This window comes from Anolis carolinensis, chromosome 6, assembly GCF_035594765.1.
Source record: "Anolis carolinensis isolate JA03-04 chromosome 6, rAnoCar3.1.pri, whole genome shotgun sequence".
In the NCBI taxonomy this organism is placed as follows: Eukaryota; Metazoa; Chordata; class Lepidosauria; order Squamata; family Dactyloidae; genus Anolis; species Anolis carolinensis.
In genome coordinates this window covers 116,414,965-116,442,201 of record NC_085846.1, presented here as the reverse complement: position 1 = coordinate 116,442,201, position 27,237 = coordinate 116,414,965, and the positions used below count along the sequence as shown (strand labels likewise).

General features: G+C 42.9%; 1 protein-coding gene across 1 annotated transcript in view; it reads right to left on the bottom strand.

The window, feature by feature from the left end:
* Window positions 1-27,237, bottom strand: part of pth1r (parathyroid hormone 1 receptor) — a 164,392-nt gene that overhangs the window by 41,393 nt on the left and 95,762 nt on the right. The window contains exon 2 of the mRNA XM_062984114.1: window positions 13,614-13,719. Within this exon, the coding sequence (XP_062840184.1) occupies window positions 13,614-13,719 (106 nt within the window). The remainder of the gene's footprint in view (window positions 1-13,613; window positions 13,720-27,237) is intronic.

Sequence of the window (27,237 nt, the reverse complement as noted above, 5' to 3'; positions counted from 1 at the left end):
TCTGGATTATCCAACACAGTCTGCCTCCTGCTCAGATCCTCTAGGCAGCAAGGACTGAACTTTTTATGGATTTAATTTCCTACAATGTTGTTACTATAAGTTCGTTTTATGCAATTCTATCTTTATTTGTAGTCAATTTTTTAGTAGCCAATTTTTATAATCAATGTTTTCAATACATTGCGATATTTTGGTGCTAAATTCATAAATTCAGTAATTACTACATAACATTACCATGTATTGAACTGCTTTTTCTTTTGATTTATTGTAAAATATGATGTTTTGGTATTTAATTTGTACATTTAATAGGCTTTTCCTTAATCCCTCCTTGTTATCCAACATTTTCACTTATCCAACGTTCTGCTGGCCCATTTATGTTGGATAAGTGAGACTCTACTGTACCTATATATATATATATATACGAAGTCATGTGAAGATTTTTCAGGCAGAAAGGGGTTGTGAGTAGAAAAAGTTTTTAAAGACCTGGAATAAACAACAATACAAAGAATGCAGTGCCCAACTGTAATGGAATGCCGAACTGTGATGCAAAGTATAGGATAGACAACTGCAATGTAAAGTATGGGATGCACCGCTGTATATGACGGACATTTGCAATACAAATCGTATGATGCACAACCAATAGCACATAACGCACAAAATGTATCATGCAGTCTTTTGAAGTGTCACTGGCTTCTTCATCAGGCAAAACACATGATCACAATTTTGCACTTTCCATTGGGAATAACAAATGAGTTTGGAGAGGCTGCAAATAATTGCAGCCTCTCCAAACTCATGTGTTATTCCCAATGTTATTGCCTTCTTGACTATACTCTTCTTGTTGCCTGACGACAAGTCATCTTTGAAGTGCTGAAGGCTCTCAAAGAGACATCCAAATGACAGTGAGATATACAATACGAAGGCAGTCCTGTTCCCATTAACAGGATTTTCTAGCAGCTCGGGCTGTGGCGCAGGCTGGTGAGCAGCCAGCTGCAGCCAGCTGCAACAAATCACTCTGACCAAGAGGTCATGAGTTCGAGGCCAGCTTGGAGCCGCGTTTGTCTCTGTCTTTGTTCTATGTTAAGGCATTGAATGTTTGCCTCATATGTGTAATGTGATCCGCCCTGAGTCCCCTTCGGGGTGAGAAAGAAGGGCGGAATATAAATACTGTAAATAAATAAATAAATAAATAAATAAATAAATAGCAATGTAGAAAATTGGACTCTTGGTTGCAACACTGACCACTGACAACAGTTGCAACTCTCCGGAGCTGTGCTTAGGATGCCTTTACTTAGACATCTCTGGTTTTGCCTATTTACTGAAAAGAACTGATCCTCCTTTGATCCTTTCTTTCACTTAAATGAGATATATTGGATGTGTGGTCAGGGTAGCAGTCTCCTTTTTGGATCCCAACCCCAGCCTTTGACAGACAGCATGGCAGCATTTGAGTCTAAATTGGGCCATACCATAAAACAGCAGGACGGGCCCCTTTGTTTGCTCTGTGCCTCTTCCCAGCCCGCAGTTTGTACTCTTCCCTGCGCCATCTGCGCATTAAGGCCAGCTGCCCAGAGTCCTTTTGGCTGGGAAACAAAGTGCAAACAAGGTTCCAAGGTGTTTATCTAGGAGCGCAGAATATAAATCATCCCCAAGGTTGTTCTGGCACCGGCAGCCAGGCATTTGAAACCGCAACTGTGGTCACTCCATTACGGGAAGGACAACCAGCGGCTTGGAACAAAATAGGCGAGAGGGACCTAAAATATTCTAGGTGGGAGAAGGGTTTGTGTATGTGAGTGTGCTCCAGGGAGGGGAGGGAAGCTCAGCCACAATTGTGGGGCTTGATTTAGACCCACAAGAAACCCCTCCTCCCAAGCAATGGAGGCACCCTTGCTGCACCTTTCTCCTCTGACTTCATATCCTTTATTTATTTTATTTTATTTTATTTTATTTTATTTTATTTACAGTATTTATATTCTGCCCTTCTTTCTCACCCCGAAGGGGACTCAGGGTGGATCACATTATATACATATAAGGCAAACATTCAATGCCCATAAACACATCGAACCGAGACAGAGACAGACAGACGCAGAGGCAATTTAACCTTCTCCTGAGGGGATGTTCGATTCTGGCCACAGGGGGGAGCAACTGCTTCATCATCCACTGTGACGACACTTCCTCATTCCAACGTCGTAAATTAGTTAAACTTGCCTCCCCACTTGTATAAGTGGTACCTTATTTCCTACTTAATAGATGCAACTATCTTTCGGGTTGCTAGGTCAGCAACAAGCAGGGGCTAATTTTTATTTTTAATTGATGGGTGCTCACCCCGCCACGGGCTGGCCTCGAACTCATGACCTCATGGTCAGAGTGATTTATTGTAGCAGGCTGCTCAACAGCCTGCGCCACAGCCCGGCTTTAATAGGGTTCAGGATTTGGGGAGCAGGGGATTGGCATAAAAAAATAAGTGTAGACCTGAAGGGACCATAAGCCAGAAAATAATAAACTTTTGCCTATGTAGCTTTGCCTCTGCATATGCCCCTCCCTTCCTGTGAGCTGGTGCCTTTCTCCAGAAAGTTCCAAGACCAAAAGTTAGCTTGAAATCAACAAGTGAGGTCACAGGTGTCACTTATGCCAAGTGGGCGTGGAAGGTGAGGAAGACCCTCAGCTATTGGTCAATTTTAGATAAGCCAAAGGTATAAATTCTTTGTTTTCTACGCACATGTTGCAGCAGCCATTTGCAAGTACAAATCTTTTGGGGTGTACGGCTGTTTGCCTTCTCACAGCTGTGGTGAAAATAAACTTTGCTTTTTGCATCTCTCACAAGACTGAGTTTTTCTGCCTGATTTCCCTCCTGAGCCAGGACCCATTGAACGTAATTGTCTTACAGACCTACATAATGCAGCTTGCACTGCATTGAATTGTATTATATGGGTCTATAGAGACCATATAATACAGTTCCAAACTGCATTATATGTTGGAAAAAAAACGGTGGGATAAGTATGTGATTTGTAGTTTTCTCCTTTCTCAATCACGCCCTCCCTAATGCTGTGCACTGGACTGATTGTCTCAGACGCAAGCTATAAAATCAACCCACGCATAGAAGAGTCCTTATCAGTCGTCAGCAGAGTTTTACTGCACAGCCTGACCTTGTATCGCTCACTGTTTAAAAAAACTCTTTAACTCAGTTTTCATCCAAGTCACAGTGGAGTGACTTCTTAGTCTCTGATAAATTCCCAAATCAAGCAGCAGTCTTACTTCAGAAAAAGAAACAGCAATAAATCCTTAGGAGCAGTTTCCCAGATGCAAACTCAAAGCAGGCACAAGGGGAGCGAAGACTTAGGCATTAGAGTCAGTTTGTTACCAGCAAGAGCTGGCTGCACCTGCTTCTGATTTATAGCCCTGAATTCCCCCACAGCTGCTAGAGTGGTTCCCAATTACTCGGCTGCATTTCCAGCAGCTATTCTAGCTGAACAAAGTCTCTCCTCTGTTTCCTTTCGCCTCTCCTGAAAAGTGGGTACTTGCAAAATCTCCTCTTCAGATTCCAACTCACCCTCAGATTCATGAACACTTTCCTGCTCCCCTTTCTCTTCTGAAGAAGAGGAAACCCTAACAGTCACCCTTCTTTGGACACCTTGTCAATATGCTTCTTGATTTGTGGGGCCAAGAAGTGGGCACAGGATTGTTTTAGATCTGACCAAAGCACAATAGAGTGGGACTACTACCTCCCTCAATCTGGACATAGCTATCAATACAGCTGGGAATCACATTGGCTTTTTAGTTGCCACATCACACTCTTGGCTCATTTTCCACTTGTGAATCCCTTTCCCATGGACTGTTTCCAAGCCAAGTGTCCCCCATCCTATATCTGTGCATTTCATTTTTATTCCCTAAGTGTATGTATGATCGTACATTTCCCTCTGTTGAAATGTGTTTTGTCAGTCTTGGCTCACAGCTCTCCAATCTGTGAAGGTCATTTCGGATCCTGAACCTGTCCTCTGGGGCATTGTATGTATGTATGTGCAAGAGAGACAGAGAATGCACAAACTCAGGCCATGACGGAGGTGCCGCTAGCAATAAAAACGGTGTTCCTATTTTAATCAGTCCCCGTTGGGGAGTAAGCTGGCCTGAGCAAATAAATAAAAATGTATTTACGGGGAGGGTGGGACACTGCTAAACGGGGGCAAGCTAACAACACCTCAGAATAGCCAAATGGCGGTGGCAAATAACAGCCTTTTGTGCGGTCTCTCTCTCTCTCTTCTCTGCAAAATGTCCTCTTTTCTTTTCCAAACCATGGTCAACACAAGCTCCTGATTCATGGAAGCCAAGAGCTGGGTGGACGGAGCAGAGTGCCGAAGGCGGACCTTTCCTCTTTTAGGGCTTTCCACCTCTTAATCCCAGGTTTTGGGGTGACTCCGCTTCCACACAATGTCCTTGTGGAAACTTTGTGTTTGTCTAGTTCCCAAAGAAAATGCTTCAGGTTTCCTTCTTCCTTCCACCTGAAGGCTAAATTTAAATGAAAGAAAGCAAACCACAGGCTACTAGACAGAGGGTTCCCCCCCCCCCCATTTCTCTTTTGTAAAATCTTTTTATTTGAATACGGGAAGGGAATTTTTCAATAGAGTTACAAGCTGGGTAGATGCAGAGAATGCCGTGGATGGAGCGTATCTGGATTTCAGGAAGGCCTTCCTTCCTTCGACAAGGTCTCCCATGAGTTGAAGGCTTTCATGGCCGGGATCACAGGGTTGGTGTATGTTTTCCAGGCTGAATGGCCATGTTCCAGAAGTATTCCCTCCTGACGTTTCACCCACAACTATGGCAGGCATCCTCAGAGGTAGTGAAGGTCCGCCATGACCTTCTAGCAAGGAAATATCAATCCTTTCCTTCATTCTCCTTCCTTCCTTCCTTCCTTCCTTCCTTCCTTCCTTCCATCCATCAATCCATTCTTTCTCTTCCTTCTCTTTCCATCCATCCATCCATCCATCCATCCATCCATGATTTCTCTCTTTCCTTCCATCCATCCTTCCATCCATCATCTCCTTCCTTCCATCCTTTCTCTCCTTCCTTCCCCATCCATCCATCCATCCATCCATCCATCCATCTTTTCTCTCCTTCTTTTTCCATCCATCCATCCATCCATCCATCCACCCGTGATTTCTCTCCTTCCTTCCATCCATTCTCTCCTTCCTTCTCCTTCCTTCCATCCATCCATCCATCCATCCATCCATCCATCCATCCATCCATCATCCATGATTTCTCTCCTTCCTTCCATCCTTTCTTTCCTTCATTCTCCTTCCTTCCTTCCACTTCTCCTTCCATCCATCCATCCATCCATCCATCCATCCATGATTTCTCTCCTTCCTTCCATCCTTTCTCTCCTTCCTTCTCCTTCCTTCCTTCCTTCCTTCCTTCCTTCCTTCCTTCCTTCCTTCCTTCCTTCCTTCCTTTCCCAAAGGAGGAACTTTCCGCCCTGAGGAAGAATCTGGAAGACTCGGAGCTCCATCGACAGAATGTGGAATTACTGGAAACAAAGGTAAACAAAACAGGAAAGCCGGGGTCGTGGGAATATAATGTGGGCTAGGCAAGACCACGGTGAGGTGGATCTGGAATGGGTTAAGTGAATGAACCCAACTGGTGCTTCTCCCCAATGCTTCCTCTTCATCCTGGAAAGAAGTGATGAGTGGAGTGCCATCAGCAGGGTCCCGTTCTGGGCCCGGTTCTGTTCAGGATCTTTATTAATGGCTTAGATGAGGGGTTAGAAGACATGGCCATCAAGTTTGCAGATGACACCAAATTGGGAAAGATAGCCAATACTTCAGAAGACAGGAGCAGAATTCAAAACGATCTTCACAGATGAGAGAGATGATGGGCCAAAATGAACACAATGAACCTCAACAGGGACAAAGGCAAGATACTCCACTTAGGCAGAAAAAAGGAAATGCAAAGATGCAAAATGGGAAATGCCTGGCTCGACAGCAGGACATGTGAAAAAGATCTTGGAGTCCTCATGGGGAGGAAGGGGAACATGGCCCAACAATATGATGCAGCAACTAAAAAAGCCAATGGGATTTTGGCCTGCATCAATAAGAGTCTAGATCCAGGGATGTTATTCTTCCCCCTCTATTCTATTCTGCCGTGATCAGACCACACCTGGAATCACACTGTGTCCAATTCTGGGCACCGTAATTGAAGGGAGATGTTGACTCTAAGCTGGAATGTGTCCAGAGGAGGGCAACTAAAATGATCAAGGGTCTGGAGAACAAACCCTATGAGGAGCGGCTTAAGGAATTGGTCATGTTTAGCCTGCAGAAGAGAAAGCCGAGAGGAGACATGATGAGGGTCATGGATTATGAGTTGAGAGGAAATCATAGGGAGGAGGGAGCAGGCTTGTTTTCCGCTGCCCTGGAGACTAGGACACAATGGAAGAATGGCTTCATCAAACTACAGGAAAGGAGATTCCACCTGAACATTGGGAAGAACTTCTTCACTGTGAGAGAGAGAGCTGTTCAGCAGTGGAACTCTCTCTCTCTGCCCCGAAGGGAGTGTGGTGGAGGCTCCTTCTTTAGAGGTTTTTAAGCAGAGGCTGGATGGCCATCTGTTGGGGCTGCTTTGAATGAGATTTTCAAAGAATGGGGTTGGACTGGATGGCTCACAACCTCAGGACATTGTTCCAAAGGTAATATATACTCCACTTCCTCCACCTTCAACAAACTCCACATTAGTCACAGATGCAGGCAAAACATCAGGAGAGAATGCTACTGGACCATAGACATACAGCCCAAAAAACTCACAGCAACCCAATGTGTTCCTGACTGCAAGATTTTCCCACCTGCTCCGTTTCGCCACCCTATGAACTTCTTCTCCATCAACTTTCTATCCTTTTCTTCTATTTTTTCCCCTTTTCTCTTGCATGAACATTCCCCTTTTTGTTCTCCATACGGTCCTAATTCAGCTCCAAACTCTCATTTCATAAAACTTTTTCCGGCAGCAAATTCTTGCCTGTTTACGTTTGGCCCTTGAGAAAAGGACGGAGGTGGCCACCGGCGTTTTATGGGCACAGAGGTGGAGTCGGCAACGGTTTAATGAGAATAGGGACTCACTGTCCCACCCCTTTGCTGAGACACAATCGCTTCCATGTGGCTGGTCTCAAACTGTGTTGGGATTCTGGATCCCTTGCCTTTCATTCCCTCTCTTCCCATGGGCCGCTTGGCTTAGATACTTCAGTCCTCGGCCCCAGTTGCAGTCTTATATCTCCTGTTTGCTCAGCCTTTCCAATTTTGTCTTTTTCACACCATTATCAACATTCCTATTTATAAGTGCCTCGGGACAGAGGCCAAAATGGTGCATTCATCCATACGCAAACGTCAGCTCAGTTTTGGCCACCTTGCAACGGACATCTCGAGTTCAAGGTTGCCTTAGTGGAATTTCACAAGTGTAACCATTTCACTAAACTTTATTGCTAACGTTCATCTACTCCAGGCATGGACCAATTTTGGCCCTTGAGGCATTTTGGACTTCGACTCCCACCATTCCTAATAGCCTCAGGCCCCTTCCTTTTCCCCCTCAAAGGGGGAAAAGGAAAGGGCCTGAGGCTGTTAGGAATGGTGGGCGTTGGAGTCCCAAACACCTGGATGGCCAATGTTTGCCCTTGCCTGATCTATACTGTGGAATGAACGCAGTTAGATACCACTCAAACTGCCATGGCTCAAATGCTATGGCATGCTGGGATTTGTAGTTTGGTGAGGCTCCAGCACTCTTGGGCAGAGGAGGCTAAATACATTACAAAACTACAATTCCCAGGATCCCATAGCATTGAGTCATGGTGGTTGAAGTGGTGTCAAACGGCATTCATTCCACAGTGTAGATGCACCCTTGGTGTTGCAGTTCAGCCCATGATTTTGCCTAATGTCAACGAGGAAGTGGATCATGGGATTTCTGAGCCTGCTGGGCCTGCGAACCAGGATGAGATTTTAAGTCCTGAAACTGAGCAGTCTCTGTCTCCAACTATTCGTGAAGGCCACATTCTAGAGCAGGATCCAGATGCTGTTGACAAGCTTTTTTCTAGGGAAGCAAGTTCAGGTGGAGGGGTTAATGAGCTGATAGATAGGAGGCTTAGTTTTCGTAAACTTCGGGCTGCTGAACAGACCAGGCGAAGGTGACAGTGCTTGTTAGTGAAAAAGCCGTTATCAGGTATTCAGGGAAGACAGCATGATTTCATGGCTATATTAGGAAAACCAGAGGGAATTTCCAACAGCCTGGTCAACGTTGGAGTTTGAAGCAACATCTCTTAGCAAGTTCTAGTTAAGCCTGCTAAGGGAATTCAAGTTCCATGTCTGTGTTCATTCCTGTTTCATGCTTTCAAGTTTGAGTGATTATTCCTGGATTTTTATAACTGGATTTCATGCTGCCTTGTGTATCCTGATTCCTGTTTTTTGATGCTACTCTTGTACCTTGAATTTTGTGGATTATTTCATACATTTAGACTTTGATGTTTTTACTATTTTTGCTGAACTGCTTTTAATATAATCTTCAATAAACTGCCTTGCTGATTTAACCTGGTGGTTAAGTACAGAGGTGCTTCCTGCCCTGGGGTACAACACTTGGAAACATATCTCCCCATTTGTTTTTGCATGGACTCTGTTGTGTGCTTTCCATTATCCATCTCTTCTCCTTATGTTAAAAAGAACCAGTGGCATGAAAATGAAACTGTCAAATGATGATCCTGTTCTGCAATTTAATTACTTTTCATGTAAGTGTCAAATTCCTTATCATGAAACATGACTGGAGAATTGTTCCATTTGTGACCGTTCAACCAGCATGCTTTGTTTTCTTGGCCATATCACAATGTGTTCATATTTTTATCACCAGTGTGAAACAAGCATCGAAGGAAACCAACTGCTGCTGGCGGCTTCCCTATCAGTGAATCCACTCCGGCTTTTAGTCCAAACTTTAAAGAGTGAACCTGTCTCCATAATAGGTTAGTGTATCCACCTTCATTAAACTGTTGGGTACATCTACACTGTAATATGAATGCCACTTGACACTACTTTAATTGCTCTGGTTCAATGCTATGGGATACTGGGATTTGTAGTTTGGTGATGCGCCAGCACTCTTTGGTGGAGAAGGCTAAAGACCATGTAAAGCTACAACTTCCAGGACTCTTTAGCATTTCAAATGGTGCCAAACTGCACTCATTCTCGAGTGTAGATGCACCAATCACCGGCACTAGATTCCATTCTGGAAAGGCTCCATGCCATGGAACCCTCCAAAGCCACTTCTGAGCCTTCTTGTGCTGTGGCTTTATATTCTTTTAATTAAGCATGACTTCATCCCGGCATCTCGTTAATTAAAACTAACAGGATGCAGATTGCAGGCTTAGCAGACCCAACAGCTCTTACAAGTTTGGGAAAGCAGTCAGAAAAGAACGTCTAGTTTGATGTTCCCCTTTCTCTCTTTGTTTTGAAAGCTGCATTGGTTTCAGGCAATTTCACCTCAATTCATGACATTAAGAAGGAAATTTTTTGTGGGAGGTAAACTGAGCTAGGGGTGTCTACACTGAACAATTAATGCAGTTTGACACCACGGGAACTGGCACGGCTCCATACTATGGAATTCTGGGGTTTGTAATTTGGTGAGGCCAGTCTGAATGGGTTCCTGAGTCAACTCAAACACAAATGACCAAATGACCTAACTCTATATACAATTGAAAATAAACCAGTTCAGTAAACACTATGTCTGGCAAATTAGTTATACTGTTTAAATTCACAGTAATAACAAACAACATCAAATGGATTGTCCACTGCATTTCAATGTATATTGGACAATCCATTTGATGTTGTTTGTTATTACTGTGAATTTAAACAGTATAACTAATTTGCCAGACATAGTGTTTACAGAACTGGTTTATTTTCAATTGTATATAGAGTTAGGTCATTTGTGTTTAATTTGGTGAGGCACCAGCACTCTTTGTAGAGAAAGCAAAGAACCTTGCGAAACTGCAACTCCCAGGATCTCATAGCTGAATGTGAATGAATGTAAAAAAGAAAACGAGTACGACAAGACCATTGCTTTTCTGGGCACCCTTTCTTGTTGTTGAATTCCATGTACAAATTATTGCATTTGGAACAAATTACATTTTGTGCAACACTTGGCATTTTGTGCACAGAATGATTTCTATTAGGCACAAAAAGCGCCGTATTTTGGGCAAAATGCAATGGCCTAAATTCTTGTGGTCAATCCAGTTAGTACACTCATTGAATCAATTGTGGATCAGGGAGTCAAGTATGCAGGTAAATCCTACTGATTCAACAGTGCTGACTCTGTTCTGACCACTTCTATAGGGTGCTTTCTGCATGCAGAACACACCAATGAGATTCCAGTTTCTGAAGTACTGCTAGCTGTAGGAAATCAGCTGACCGGAGAATTAACAGTTTGAAGCTACGAGTTGGGATGAGTTCCCGAGTGTTAGCTCTAGCTTCTGCCAACCTATCAGTTTGAAAACATGCAATGTGAGTAGATCAATAGGTACCACCTCGACATGCAGACATGCCGGCAACATGACTGGAGATGCCTACAGACAACAGGCTCCTCGGCATGGAAAAATGAAACAAGAGCACCTCACCACAGCCAGAGTTGAGCATCGTCTCCAAACGCCGGAGATGAAAGAGGAAGGCCTTTACCTTTGTCTGTGTATTGTATGCCGTTTTGTTCACTGTGTAAAAAGGCATTGAATGTTTGCCTTATATGTGTATCTTGTAATCCACTCTGAGTCCCCCCGGGGAGATAATGCAGAATATAAATAAAGTGTATTATTATTATTATTATTATTATTATTATTATTATTATTATTATTATCTTTTAGAGCTAGCATGCCATGTCAAGTCATTTTGCAAACTTTGCATCCAATGCTTGTGGAGCAATCTGTCTGGAAGCTCTTTCAAGAGCTGATTGTGCTTTCAGCTTAATGCACCACCTCAATTTAATTCCTTCCAATGTATACATTGCTCCTCATTCTCCAAGTCCCAGTTTTCCCCCCCTGGAACAATCATCCAGCTCCGAGAATGGAGTTGTTCTTCTGAGAGCCCTCCATTCTATGACTTTGGCACTGAGCAAGTTTGCAAATATGTGGTAAATTACTTCTGGATTTTCTGAACACACAAGCACTGCCTCTCCAAACACATTAAATGGCGAATAAAAGAATTTTGCAATTCCCAGTCTTTTTCTTATTTGTATATTTTTCAGGGCGAGGTGCACTGCTTTGTTTTGAGTTTTTACAAGAAAGAAACCAAAAGTCAAAATTTAAGATAATGCAATCCTATGCATGCCAGGAATTACCTACGAAACTGCAGTTACCTGGATTTTTAAAAAAAGTTTAAGAATGGGTTAAAAGTGGGAAGTTATAGCTATATAGCCATAGGATCCTTTCTGTCTGCTCACCAGATGGAAGTGAACTGGGACAAAGTGATGCCCACAACATGTCTCAAACCATATCTATTGTCTTAATAGTGCTGCAACAGCGTTAGCAACTTATTGCACTCATGTCAGCACTGGAAAAAGTGCTTTCTGCAGCCTAAAGAATGGGAGTCCTTTATGCAGAGAAAATTACTTGCAAACTGTTTGAAATGTGTTTGAGATAATATTATGCAACCAGGAGCATTTCGAATCATTGTTAGGGAGCTGCTGGTGCACATTTCAACCCTTGTGCGATAATCTCCTATGCGCTGGAGCAGGTTCGTCACCTCTGTGATACCTGAGTCCCAAGGATTGCGGAAATTGCTGAAAGCTGAACAAACATTGAACATGGCTAGTTTAGATGTGCCTAGAAGGCTAGTAAGGGGTGTTGAGTTTTGGAGAGGTGTGTTTGGCTACAGCTCCACTGAGAGGTGAAAAGGACAGGAAAAACCTCTCCGAACGAACGAACGGCAAGGGGATTCCAAGAGGTGTTAATTGGACCTTTGGGCCAGTGCAACCGTGAACCTTTCCGGATGCAGTTTGGGTGGGTGGGTACGCCTCGAAAGGGAGCGTGTTTTTCTTTTCCTTCTAAAAAGCACTTGTTTTTCCAAAAGGATGTTTGTGCATTACAATGAAGACTCAAGCTCACCCCACAGCTCCCATAAGGGTTTCTTTGGGTGGGTTGTTGAAAGTGCTCTCCATGGTTTCAATAAACACCAGCTGTGAAATGGATGGGGGGGGGGGGGGGGACTAAGACTTTGTCTTTCTCTCGCACACAAACTCTACAAACTCTCTCTCCCGGTACATCTGGTGCCAATTAAAAGAAGCTCAAAATAGAAAATAAATGAGAGAGTCTGAACCAACCTTATCCTTATGGTGGGAGGAGGGACCTGGGGAATTCTGGAGTTGGGCCCCCGCCCCGTCCCCGGATCACCCACTTGGATCGATGTGTGTGGGAGGAGGACAACAACAACAAAGCAAAAGGGCTTTCTTTGCATGGGCTGCTAACTGCATTTGGGGTTGTAGTCAATGGGTGCATCAACATGATAGAAGTAATGCAGTCTGACACCACGTAAACTGCCACGGCTCAAGGATATGTAATCCAGGAGGCTGTAATTTAACAAAGCCCGCAGCCTTTGCTGCCAAGAGTGCTGACAGCTTACAAAATACTATTCCCAAGATCCCACAGCAAGTTAAAATGGTGTCAAACTGCATTCATTCTACACTTTCGGTACACCCAATGGCACCTGGCAGGTCATGTGTCAGGAAGAATCCACCCTGGTTGTTAGTTCGAACTTTAAAGGATGGCAAACTCAATGCTGTAAATACATTTAACTCCATGGACAGCTCTTTTAAGTTTAGACTAAACGCCAAAGTGGACTTCATTGTTGTATGGGCCATGGCTTAGAGAAGTATGATTTCATGCTTTCTGCAGTTAGAACTACATTAGGTATGCACATTTTGCGAAGGATCCATTACATAATACAATTGGAACCTTACTTTTCTTTATCTAAAATTAACATAGTTTTAGGCTTGCAGTGTATTCATGTGTGGGTTTGAACAGAACTGAGTAACTGTACCAGGCTGAAAATAATTTCAATTGAAATATTGGATGGAATTCACCACCACAGTTATGAATGTCTAATTTAGAGTTTGGCATTCAGGCCTGATTTGTATTCGTAATCTCTAAGTATTAGGCAGAGGACTGTGTAGGGATTGTCAAAGTCTCCCAGTTCCAACTTGCTGGGCAGCAGCCATCGTGAGTGACAGGGATCTGTTCTCCTGCCAATCAGAAGATGGAAAACTGATATGTCCACCCCTTTCCATGGATGATCTTCAAGTTGCAAAGGAATTGGAATAGGGATCCTGTTTGCAGTAGAGATGGCTAGAGGAAAGGGAGTGGATCCCAATCAGCTGCATCTTGATCAGTAGGAGAACAGAGCTCTGTTGCTCGCAGCAGCTGTCACTCAATCAATTTAATTGGGGTTTAAATTGAGAGAGTCTACTTAGCTATGCCACTAAGGTATTTATGTAACTAAGCAGCACATACTGAGTTCTGGCCATCCTCTTCTTTGGTATTTGACTATTAGCTTTGCATTATTTTTTGTTTGGAGTCGTCAGAAGAGGAGATGTCAACAATGGCATCAACTTGGTGGCCAAAGGGCCTCACCTACCTTGTGGTTTGGCTCCTTTGGCTTTCAAATGCCGCTCGCACTTGGCTTTGGCTTTCCGCAGCAAAAACACTTGCTCCTCCACCGTCAAGACATCATCGTTATCCACCTGAAAGAAGAGAAACAAACAAGGTCAAGCTCACATTTGTTGCCGTAGACTTTGTCAATAGGAAGAGATAGCAAAAGGATCTCACCGAATTTGTGCAATTCTGACAATTGTTTATGGAAAGCTCTTAATAAAATGTGCTTGTTGGAATAATTTCGTTTCATCTACCTTTTGGTCATTGGGATCTCCATGCATAAGGATCTTGAAGCACCTTTGAGACTGAGAGGGATAAGATTTTATAGACTTATGATCTAGTTAGTTAGAGACTATAGGTGCATCTACATTGTAAAAATAATGCAGTTTGGCAGTGATTTAACTGCAATGGCTCAAAACTTTTGACTCCTTGGAGCTAGTTTCGCAAGGTGCTTTGCTTTCTTTGCCAAAGATTGCTGGGACCTCACCAAACTACAAGAAAATCCTAAGATAGGATTGCTATAAATCGGAGCTGACTTGAAGACGTGCACAATATTATTATACAGTCTATTATCATCAGTATCAACATCAAAAAGCAACAATATACTGCATAACAAAACAATGCATTGGTGTACTGACATAGAGGACCTACTTATGACAATCCCCATAAAGATTCCCCCAAACACCCAGAGTTACATCGCTGTGTATCAACCAACTTATTCTAGAAGCTTGCATTTCTACCAGGAGTAAGTCTTTTGCAAAGTCAGTGGCTCTTAACTATTCATTTGAGATCATTAATGGCTTTACATTGCAACAGATAGCTCTTAGCTTTAACTCCATATTGTTGCTGGAAAAGTCAATTTCAACTCAGCGAATGTATGACTAGCAACTAAACTCAGATAATCAATGTGTTTGTCTGAATCAGAAATACCAATAAACTTCACAAAACTTCCAGTTCATTTATTTTATTTATTTACAGTATTTATATTCCACCCTTCTCACTCTGAAGGGGACTCAGGGCGGATCACATTGTACACATATAAGGCAAACATTCAATGCCATATAACATAGAACAGAGACAGAGACAGACACAGAGGCAATTTAAACCTTCTCCAGCTTCCAGCTTCCTGAGGGTGTGCTTGATTCCAGCCACAGGGGAGCAGATGCTTCATCATCCACTGCGACGGCACTTCCTCATTCCAACCGCGGCTGGATGATTTTTTTATGGTGTCGTAAATTAGCCTCCCCACATATATGTGGTACCTAAATTTCCTACTTGATAGATGCAACTATCTTTCGGGTTGCTTAGGTCATCAACGAGCAGGGGCTATATTTTATTTTTAATTGTCAGGTGCTCACCAAATATGGGCTGACCTCAAAGTCATGACCTCTTGGTCAGAGTGATTTATTGCAGCTGGCTGCTAACCAGCCTGCGCCACAGCCCGGCCCCATTGTACTTCCGTCGGCATCTCAGAAAAGCACAGCTTCAGGACAAAAAAGCAGATGCATTTTAATTCTGCTTAATTAATCTGTAAAAGGTCAGGGGAGTAATGGGACTAGAAAATCCTCTAATTATTTGGTGGCCCCGAATGAATATTAATGAGGCAAATGACTAAGAGGGTGACTCCACCGTGGATGTGCCTTCTCACCTCCCACCTCAGGTTGACGTACGTGGGTGCTGCTGACATGCATCTAAAATGAGATGTTAATGGGAAGAGCCATGAGTTTGCTCCTTTATATGACCAATAAAATATCAAAATAGATCCCAGGGAAAGAGGGTTAATTCTTGCATCCTCTGTAGAAAACACCTGTGGTCTCCTGAGATGCAGAATCATAGTGTGCATCTATCTACATTATACCATTTGAGCAGTCTGAGATGGTTTAAACTGGTTCTACTGGACAATAATTTGGGTTTTGTAGCTGGGTGATAAGCTGAAAATGTTCTTGCAGAGAATTCTCAGTACACCATCGAACTGCAGATCCCAAGATGCAATTAGATTGTTGGCATCAAACTGCTATACCAATATAATGGAAATATATTTGTAGGATAGAGAAAGTTCATTTAGTCAGACTCTAGGATTCTGTAGCAGTGAGCCATGGCAGTCCAAAGTGGTGTCAAACTGCATTAATTCTACAATATGGTCACACCATTAAAGGTTGAAGCAATGGCTTTGGAGACATATCTAATGCACTTTATCTATTTACGAATTGGTTACTCATAATGTGCACCTTGCTTTATCCACTATTGCAACCTCATTGTTTTTAATTTGATGTTTTAATTCTGTGTTGTGTTTTTTCACCTATGGTGTATATTTTATTATTGGTTTTTGTTTTTGTCCTTTGATGTTTTATATTTTATCATTGCTTGTATTTTGATTTGCTATAAGCCGCCCCGAGTCCCCTTCGGGGGAGATGGAAGCGGGATACACATAAACTTCTTCTTCTTCTTCTTCTTCTTCTTCTTCTTCTTCTTCTTCTTCTTCTTCTTCTTCTTCTTATTATTATTATTATTATTATTATTATTTTATTATGACACAGCAAACAAGATAGACATGCTGGATTTCGTATCACAAATTCACAAGTCGAACACTTCCCAAGTGTCTAGGACTGTGTGATGTATTTTCGGATGATGCGTGCAGATCCCAGTAGGGTGGCCTTTTGTCAATGTCTATTGTTTCCAAATGCCGGCTGAGATCTTTTGGCACGGCACCCAGTGTGCCCATCACCACCGGGACCACCTGCACTGGTTTCTGCCAGAGTCTTTGAAGTACAGTCTTGAGGTCCTGATAGCGGCTGAGTTTTTCCTGTTGTTTTTCGTCAATCCAACTGTCACCTGGGATGGCGACATCAATGATCCAAACCTTTTTCTTTTCCACAACTGTGATGTCTGGTGTGTTGTGTTCCAGAACTTTGTCAGTCTGGATTTGGAAGTCCCACAGTATCTTCTTCTTCTTCTTCTTCTTCTTCTTCTTCTTCTTCTTCTTCTTCTTCTTCTTCTTATTATTATTATTATTATTATTATTATTATTATTATTATTATTATTATTATTATTATTATTTCCAGACTTTGGCCATCCAGCTCTTCCCATTAGACAGCACTGTCTCCCAAGGTACGTTTGCAGCGGAATGCAAAGCAAATTGAAACACAACGGCATGTGTTCACTCATGCACTGCACAATTCCTTGGCAGGTGATTGTTTGCACGCGCTATTTGAAGAATGGCATTAACCGATACCATCCCGGAGGCCTTTCAATGTTGGCACCGGAGTGCCACGGATCGCCTATAAATACAATGCAAGACAACAGCTGGACGTGACGGTTTCCGAATGGAAGTTAAAATATCGTCGGGGTTAAAAATACGAGGGTCTCCCCCTGTCTTTCTGTCTGCCACCAGGAATTCCACTTTGCATGTGGCATCGCCCGTCCGTCAACAGCATCCCAGACAAATCCCAAAACAAACATTGACGCTCCGGGACGGAGAGAGAAGCAGCGCTGCCAGCTTCTCTCTCTTGGAGACAAGGATGCCGTGGAATCATAGGATGCTACAGTTGGAAAGGACCCCAAGGGCCATCCAGTCCAACCCCCTGTCATGCACGAAGGCACAATCAAAGCATTCCTGACAGATAGCCATCCAGGTAAAGGTTTTCCCTTGACATTACGTCTAGTCATGTCTAACTCTGGTGGTTGGTGCTCATCTCCATTTCTAAGCCGAAGAGCCAGCGTTGTCCTCAGACACCTCCAAGATCATGCGGCTGGCATGACTGCATAGACCACCACTACCTTCCCACCAGAGCAGTACCCATTGATCTACTCACATTTGCATGTTTTTGAACAACTTGGTTGGCAGAACCCAATGTAAATAATGTTTCGGCCACAGTGGATCAAACTGCTAGCTGCAGGAAATCTGTTGACCGGAGTGTTGGCAGTTCAAAACCATGAGTCAGGGTGAGCTCCTGCTGTCAGTCCTAGCTTCTGCCAACCTAGCAGTTCGAAAGCATGAAATTTGAGTAGATCAATAGGCACCACCTCAGCCATCCAACCTTTGCTTAATAATCTCCAGAGAAGGAGACTCCACTAGACCCATTGCCCTCTCTTTAAGTATGAAGACTGGATTCTGGGTTTTGTTGCCAACCACATCTGGGCTGCGTCCGCACTGTCATATTAATGCAGTTTGGTACCTCTCTGGGCTCAATGCGATGGAATGCTGTGAGCTGTAGTTCATGAGGCCCCAGAATGTTTGACCAAGCCTTGTAAAACTATAACAGCCAGGATCCCATAGCATTGAGTCATTGAGGTTCAAGTGGTGCCAACCTGCCTTAATTCTATAGTGAAGATGCATCTTGTTCTGATACATCCCCATTGGCCAGCTTTGTGCTGAACGTTGCATTTCAATAGGTTTTATTTTTATTGCTTTAATACTTTTGCAAGGGACACCTTTTCCAAACAATGATGATTAATAAGTCACCTTTCCAATTGGATCTCATCCCAAACATTTCCATCTGCATTTTAGTACCTTATAGAGTCCATTCTCCACTCGCACAAACTAAGATTGCTCCCTGCATGCAGTAACTTTAATCATCGAAAAGTGACAAGATATCCTTGGGTATCGGCAAAGACCATCAGAAAACACATATTAATTCACAGTGCTCTCCGGAGGTAGGTGAACTACGTCTCTCCTAAATCACTGTCAATTCCACTGTCAAATCCCTCCAGTATTTTCTGTTGATCATGGAGGTTCTGGGTGGGAAGTTTAGTCCAATTCTATCATTGGTGGGGTTCAAGGCGATCTTTGATTGTAGGTGAACTATAAATCCCTGCAACTACAACTCCCAAATGTTAAGGTCTATTTTATCCAAACTTTACCGGTGTTCACATTTGGACATATTGAGTATGCCCAAGTTTGGTCCAGATCCATCACTGTTTGAGTCCACAGTGCTCTCTGGATGTAGGTGAACTACAACTCCAAAACACAAGGTCAATGCTCACCAAAATCTTCCAGTATTTTCTGTTGGTCATGGGAGTTCTGTGAGCCAAGTTTGGTGGAGTTCAGAATGCTCTTTGATTGTAGGTGAACTATAAATCCCAGCAACTACAACTCCCAAATGACAAAATCGATCTCCTCCAACCCCACCAGTATTCAAATTTGTGTGTATGGGGTATTTGTGCCAAATTTGGTCCAGTGAATGAAAATACAGTACATCCTGCATATCAGATACAGCAGAGTCTCACTTATCCAACACTCACTTATCCAACATTCTGGATTATCCAATGCATTTTTGTAGTCAATGTTTTCAAAATATCATGATATTTTGGTGCTAAATTCGTAAATACATCAATTACTGCGTATTGAGCTACTTTTTCTGTCAAATTTGTTGTATAACATGATGTTTTGGTGCCTAATTTGTAAAATCATAACCTAATTTGATGTTTAATAGACTTTTCCTTAATCCCTCCTTATTATCCAACATATTCGCTTATCCAACGTTCTGCCGGCCCGTTTATGTTGGATAAGTGAGACTCTACTGTATTTACATTCTGCTTCATAATAGTAGCAAAACAAGTTCTGAAGTAGCAACAAAAATAATTTTATGGTTGAGGGTCATCACAACATGAACTATCTCAAGGGGCCGAGACATTAGGAAGGTTGAGAAAAAACACGGTTATGTGCCAAGCTTTTGATGAGTAAATGACAAAGTTGACATAGCCTGATTTAAGGATGAAGCATGAGGATCTCGGATTAATGGAATTAATTATACAGTAGAGTCTCACTTATCCAACACTCGCTTATCCAACGTTCTGGATTATCCAACACATTTTTGTAGTCAAATGTTTTCAATACATCATGATATTTTGGTGCTAAATTTGTAAATACAGTAATTACTACATGGCATTACTGGGTATTGAACTACTTTTTCTGCCAAATTTGTTGTATAACATGATGTTTTGGTGCTTAATTTGTAAAATCATAACCTAATTTGATGATTAATAGGCTTTTCCTTAATCCCTCCTTATTATCCAACATATTTGCTTATCCAACATTCTGCCGGCCCGTTTATGTTGGATAAGTGGATACTGTATATACGTTTTTAAGGTTTTTATAATGTGTTTTAACAATGTTATTTATAGATCTGTTTATATTGTTTTGTTTTTATGATTGCATTTTGGGCATTAAATTTTGCCAATTTTTGTAAGCCGCCCTGAGTCCCCTCGTGTGAGAAGGGTGGGGTATAAATGTTGTAAATAAATAAATAAATAAATAAATAAATAATTGAGAAGCCCTGATCTACACTGTGGGATTAATGCAGTTTGGCACCATATCCATCGCCATGGTTCAAGGCAATGCAATCCTGGGAACTGCAGATAGAAGTGGTTTTTAGCCTTCTCTTCCCAAGGGTATTGTTGCCTCTCCAAACTACAACTCTCAGGATTCCATAGCATTGAGCCAGGGCCCTTAGTGGTATACAACTGCATTAATTCTACAGTGTGGATGCAACGCTTGGTGCTTCTTTTCAGATGCTCCTTTTGAGGCCTCAAGAAGCAAACGTTCTGCCGCTTTCTCCTTTCCCGCACGTAGAAATTCATATTTGGAGCGCTTCAAAGTTTCTTCCCCTGTTCTTCTCACACCATTTTTCAAAAATGCCTGGCTTCAGCGCATGGCGTTTTTCCTGCCAAAGGGATCTTTTTTTTTTTTCTAATTTGCAAAAGAGAATGTCAAAAACGTAATTCTCCGTTGTTTGACACAATGCAGAAACGTGCGCTGAGGCTGGCCAGGCAAATGAGGAATGGCGATTATTATAGCGGGCCCGTGGAATCTGTCACATTAGTTTCCTTCTCTGCTTTTCCACCCCTTTCCCCATCAACTCCCACCTTTGGATAATTATGATAATGGTTTTCGGTCTTTCCATTCGCCTGGCCGATCTCCCGGCCGCGAAAGTAAACCCCAAATCTCCAAGGAGAGATCGGGTTCGCTCTTGTTTACGGGACTCATTTTCAGGAATAACATGGCCCTTCTCCGATCCGGATTCTCTGGCAAAGGGTCAGGCATCGGAAAGAAAAATTAAAACAAAATAAAAAGTAAATAAAATAAGAAAGCTGGGGCAGTTGCTTGGGGCATCTCACCAGCAAAGGTGAGAGTTCTAGCTCTGAGCAATTCTTAAAGTCTCTCCTTGCAAAGCTAGAAATCCAGGAACTCAAGGGGAAAATTTCACTTAGGGAGGCAAAATTCTATTTGAAGGAGGCAACACTTTCATATTGTAAGGCCCAGCGAACATTTCCTAATAAAGAATTCCCCCAGGCAGAAAGCAGCCAGGCTTTGAAGATGAAAGACTATTCAATGCTAATCAAGGTGACCAATTGCAATATTCACACTTGCCTCAAACAGACAAGAGTTCTTTCTCCCACCCTGGACATTATTCCACAGATACATAAAGCCCACTTGCCTAGTTTCCAACGCGGGATGTGGGCGAAACGTCAGGAGAGAATGCTTCTGGAACATGGCCAAACAGCCCAGAAAACTCACAGCAACCACTTCCATATTGGGTTGTTGTATGTCTTTCGGGCTGTGTGGCCATGTTCCAGAAGTATTCTCTCCTGACGTTGAACAGAAAGGAAGAAACCATGAAAATGAACAAAATCTGGCTACCAGTATTAAAAACCTCTAAAATCAAAACAGTAGGTGGGAACCAACACTCTGAGGGCAGAGGACAGCTAATGACTGAACAAAGGATGCCCCCAGGCAAGAGACAAAACCTTTCCAATGCTAATTAGGGTGATTAACTGAAACATTAATGCTGGCTTCCCAGTGACAAAGAACTCTTGCCACACCTTGGACTCTACACAGATATATATTCTTTCCTTTCCTTACTTAGTTTATCCATACCTCACAACCTCTGAGGATGCCTGCCATAGATGTGGGCGAAACGTCAGGAGAGAATACTTCTGGAACATGGCCACACAGCCCGAAAGATATACAACAACCCTGTGATCCCGCCATGAAAGCCTTCGACAACACACTTTCATATTGTTTCTTCTCATGAAATCATCCTTGATTGCTGGCAGAAGAAGGTATGTATATGGATCCCTGACGAATAGGACATGACCCCTAAGTATTAGTAATTGAGATGAAATACCTGACCAGTTGTTTAAGGAAGTATATGGATCTCTGAGTAGTTGCATAAGGTAAAAGATGGATCCCAAACTAATGAGGATGAGATCCCTGATTGGTTGTATAAAGCGGTATATACGGATTTATGACTGGTTATGACAAGACGTACAGCACTACGCTTAGGCTGAAGAAATGAAATGCACAGATGTAGAATGATTGGAAAACAGTCCAAGTGAAAAGGATCTAGGAGTGTTTGCAGACCACAAGCTGAACCTGAGCCAAGAGTGTGATGCAGCAGCTAAAAAAGCCAATGCAGTTCTAGGCTGCATCAAGAGGACTCTAGTGTCTAGATTGGAGAAAGTCATAGAATCATATAATAATAGAGTTGGAAGAGACCCCAAGGACTATCCAGTCCAACACTGTGCCATGCAGGAAAGGAAGCATCAAAGCACCCCTAACAGATGGCCATCCAGCCTCTGTTTAAAAGCATCCAATGAAGGAGTTTCCACCAGACTCCAACGGAGAATTCCATTGCTGAACAGTTCTTCTTACAGTCACAAAGATCGATTAATGCAGGCCTTTGGTGCATCACATCCCAGATACCTCATAGAATCATAAAATAATAGAGTTGGAAGAGACCACATGGGCCATCTAGTCCAACCCCATTCTGCCATGTAGGAAAAGCACAAAGTACCCCCGACAGATGGCCATCCAGCCACTGTTTAAAAGCTTCCAAGGAATGAGCTTCCACCAGACTCTGAGGCAGAGAGTTCCACTGCTGAACAGCTCTTGTTACAGTCAGGATCATCTCATCAATAACCACATCCAGTTTGCCCTGGCTCATAGATCTTACATTCCAGGTTTCTATAGTGTGTTGATCTCTAGAACATCGGATTCGTCCTTCACCTCCAGCACAGTCGGGAAGTTCTTCCTAATGTTCAGGTGGAATCTCCTCTCCTGTCATTTGAACCCATGGCTTCATCGAGTCCTTCAGAAAACAAATCTGTTCTCTCTTCCTTATGACATCCTCTCACATATTTATACATGGGTTTCATGTCTCCTCTCAGCCTTCTCTTCTGCAGCTAAACAGAACCAAATCTTTAAGATGCTCCTCAGAGGGATTCATGGTCTCCAGATCTTTGATCCTTTTAGTGGGCCTCCTCTGGACACCTTCCAGCTTAGAGTCAATATCTGTCTTATGATTTAGTGGACCTCCTCTGGACACCTTCCAGCTTAGAGTCAAGATCTGTCTTAAATTCATATATCGTGTGGAATAATCCTATGTCCAGTTCTGGGCAACACCATCCAAGAGAGGTATGGCCAAGGTGGAGAGTGTCCAAAGAAGGGCAACCAAAATGGTCAAAGGTCTGGAAACCATGACCTTTTAAATGTTGCTCTACAGCTGGCATGGGCAAACTTCGGCCCTCCAGGTGTTTTGGACTTTAACTCCCACAACTCCTAACAGCCTACCGGCTGTTAGGAGTTGTGGGAGTTGAAGTCCAAAACACCTGGAGGGCCAAAGTTTGCCCATGCCTGCTCTACAGACTAGGACATGGAGCACTAGAGTTACGAGTTGGGTTGATACAGGGAATGCTGTGGATGTAGCCTACCTGGAATTTAGTAAGGCCTTCGACAAAGTCCCCCACGACCTTCTGGCAAGGAAACTAGTAAAATGTGGGCTAGACAAAACTACGGTTAGGTGGATCTGCAATTGGCTAAGCGAATGAACCCAAAAGGGTGCTCACCAATGCGTCGTCTTCATCATGGAAAGAAGTGACAAGTGGAGTGCTGCAGGGCTCCGTCCTGGGCCCGGTTCAGTTCAACATCTTTATTAACGACTTAGACGAAGGGTTAGAAGGCACGATCCTCAAATTTGCAGATGACACAAAACTGGGAGGGATAGCTAACACTCCAGAAGACAGGAGCAGAATTCAAAATGATCTTGACAGACTAGAGAGATGGGCCGAAACTAACAAAATGAAGTTCAACAGGGACAAATGCAAGAGACTTCACTTCGGCAGAAAAAATGGAAATCAAAGATACAGAATGGGGGACGCCTGGCTTGACAGCAGTGTGTGCGAAAAAGACCTTGGAGTCCTTGTGGACAACAAGTTAAACATGAGCCAACAATGTGATGCGGCTGCTAAAAAAGCCAATGGGATTCTGGCCTGAATCAATAGGGGAATAGCGTCTAGATCCAGGGAAGTCCTGCTCCCCCTTATTCTATTCTGCCTTGGTCAGACCACACCTGGAATCACACTGTGTCCAATTTTGGGCACCTCAGATGAAGGGAGATGTTGACAAGCTGGAAAGCGTCCAGAGAAGGGCGACTAAAATGATTAAGGGTCTGGAGAACAAGCCCTATGAGGAGCGGCTTAAAGAGCTGGGCATGTTTAGCCTGCAGAAGAGAAGGCTGAGAGGAGACATGATAGCCATGTACAAATATGTGAAGGGAAGTCATAGGGAGGAGGGAGGGAGCTTGTTTTCTGCTGCCCTGCAGACTAGGACACAAGGGAACAATGGCTTCAAACTACAGGAAAGGAAGGAGATTCCACCTGAACATCAGGAAGAACTTCCTCACTGTGAGAAGGGCTGTTTGACAGTGGAACTCTCTGCCCCGGACTGTGGGTGAGGCTCCTTCTTTGGAGGCTTTTAAGCAGAGGCTGGATGGCCATCTGTCGGGAGTGCTTTGAATGCGATTTCCTGCTTCTTAGCGGGGGTTGGACTAGATGGCCCATGAGGTCTCTTCCAACTCTACTATTCTATGATTCTATGTACAGAGTTGTTCAGTATTTAATATGCTTCCCCTATTGAATGGGGTTGGACTGGATGGCCCTTGGGGACCCCTTCCAACTTGAGGATTCTATGTCCCTCTTCATCCCCGGGATCCTTTGGTTGTTCTTGGCTTGGCGTTCACGGCAGACGCTTTCTTGCTACCGTTGCCCTCGCCGGTCCAGTTGGCTCGTGGCGATTTATTTATTTTAAAACCCTTCCAACCATAACTTTACAGGAAATCTATTTTTAAAAAATGATGAAAATAATGTCTATTCAATATATTTTTCCCAAGCAATGGTAGAAGAAAAAAAAGAAGAAGAGTACATCCTTTGTTCCTTGGCTTGTTCCTGGCATTATTGTGAGCCAGAACAGAAATACAATAACCCGCAAACATCCACTTGGACAATGATTGTGGTTTTGAAAAATACATGCAATGATGGAACAGAGGTATTTACTTATTAATTGACTATCGTGCCTTTTTTTTCCGCCAGCTTGATTTTTCAGTTTGGAATGAAAAATCATTTTGCCATGGTTACATACGATTCCAGCATAATTTTACTGATGTTATTTTATATTATTATTTCCAGACTTGGAAGGGCAAAATGAAGGTATTGTCTCTGCTACTAATGAGAATTGTGTTAATCTAAAATATTAAAAGGTTAAACCGCTGAGCTGCTGAACTTGCTGATTGAAAGGTCGCAGGTTCGAATCCAGGAAGTGGGGTGAGCTCCCAATTTTAGCCCCAGCTTCTGCCAACCTAGCAGTTTGAAAACATGCAAATGTGAGTAGATCAATAGGTACCACTCCGACGGGAAGGTAACGGGGTTCCATGCAGTCATGCCGGCCACATGACCTTGGAGCTGTCTAAGGACAATGCCGGCTCTTCGCCTTAGAAATGGAGGTGAGCACCTCCATTTGGTACTAAATTCGTAAATACAGTAATTACTACATAATGTTATCATGTATTGAACTGCTTTTTCTGTCCATTTGTTTTGGTGCTTAATTTGTAAAATCATAACATAATTTACTGTTTAATAGGCTTTTACTTAATCTCTCCTTATTATCCAATATTTTCGCTTATCCAACGTTCTGCTGGCCCATTTATGCTGGATAAGTGAGACTCTACTGTATTGCCAAGCAACCCTATGATATGATAGGGTTGACTTTGGATTGTCATAATCTGGAAACAATTTGAAGGCACACAACAGCAACAAAGAGCAAGAGAAAAACAAATGCTGTTGGTCTCATATTATCCATCACAAAGTTGTGGAATACACCTCTGTATGTATTTGCACATGGACAGCCAGCATAACATGGTTTAAACATTAGACTACAATTCTGGAGATCTGAGTTCGAATCCCTGCTCAACCATGAAAATATAAAGGTGACTTTTGTGAGTCACAGACTCTCAGCCCCAAAAACCTCATGGTGGATTCACCTTACAATTGTCATGAATCAGAGATGTCCTGAAGGCACACAAACAACAACAAGAAGAGATGCTCCATCAGCATGATGTATGCGGTGTTGGGGTATGTAGAGGATAGATAAAAGCTCTTACGTGTTCCCGTGAGCCCAGAGACACCCTGCAGAATGATGCACCACTCAGCTTTGCAGAACAAATAACACAGGAACTTTAACTGATTCCAAGAGATCAACAAAACAATGGTATCTATTTACAATTACAGAAATCAGCAGTTATAGGCAATCCTTTCTTAGTCCATGAATCTGCTTCAGTAAAGATCAGCAGCAAACAAGGCCTCAGAAATAGTCAGGCCTCTCTGAGTACAGAGCCATCTTCTTTCCAGCAAGTACTCAGTCGACTCAAGCACACACACAGAGAAAGCTGTTCAAACTGGTTCTCCAGCAGCAGGATAGAAACAGTTACAAAACCAATTCACCAGGCCCTTGCAAACTCAGCTAATCGGCTTCATGTATTTGATTTTCCAGTTAACGCACATATAGTATCTTTGCAAACCATGACATATGGAACTGTACAGCATTGCACATGTCAATGAATGGCTGCTATTGTGCAATGCAAAATGCAATGTATAACTGTATAAGATGTATAAATGTATAATAATGTATAAGATGCAGAACTCTTGTGCACAACATTGTTATTTCTGTTATTCCCCTTCTGCTAGCAAAATCTGGTTGTTGCACCATGATGCATAATCCACCCCAGTGCTTTCTGTATGGAAATAGATGACATTTTCTGCACAAAATATAACGTTAAAAATGTGGTTTCCATGCAAAATAAGCACCTGTGGATTTGGTATCCAAAGCTGCTCCAACTGCAAAGATTCTCAACAATTTCAGGTTCGTCCAGGATTTCTCAGTGCTCAAGAAACACCTCTGTTAAGTGCTTTTGGCTATTTTCAGTTATTACCTCCATTGCTAGGCACAGTATTGTGTTTAAAGCTTGGCATCTCAATCAAGAAATAAAAGCAGGATATTAGTGGCAGTGGTAATAATAGTAATGGGGATGATAATGATGCCTGCCCTGCTGATATTTCCACAGACTATCTCTGAGCTGGTGCCTGGCTTCCAAAAATCGAACGGGTGGCTGAGTGGCTCTGTCTGAGCAGCCAAGGTGCTTGAATGTCATTTAGAAGCCATCAGTTCTATTATTCCGTCCTCTCGTTCCGTTCTGCACTCCAAATGATAGCAACATTGTCTTTTACAAGGGCCTGGGGCCATAGATCAGTGGCTTGCTGGCATTTACAGCCTCCT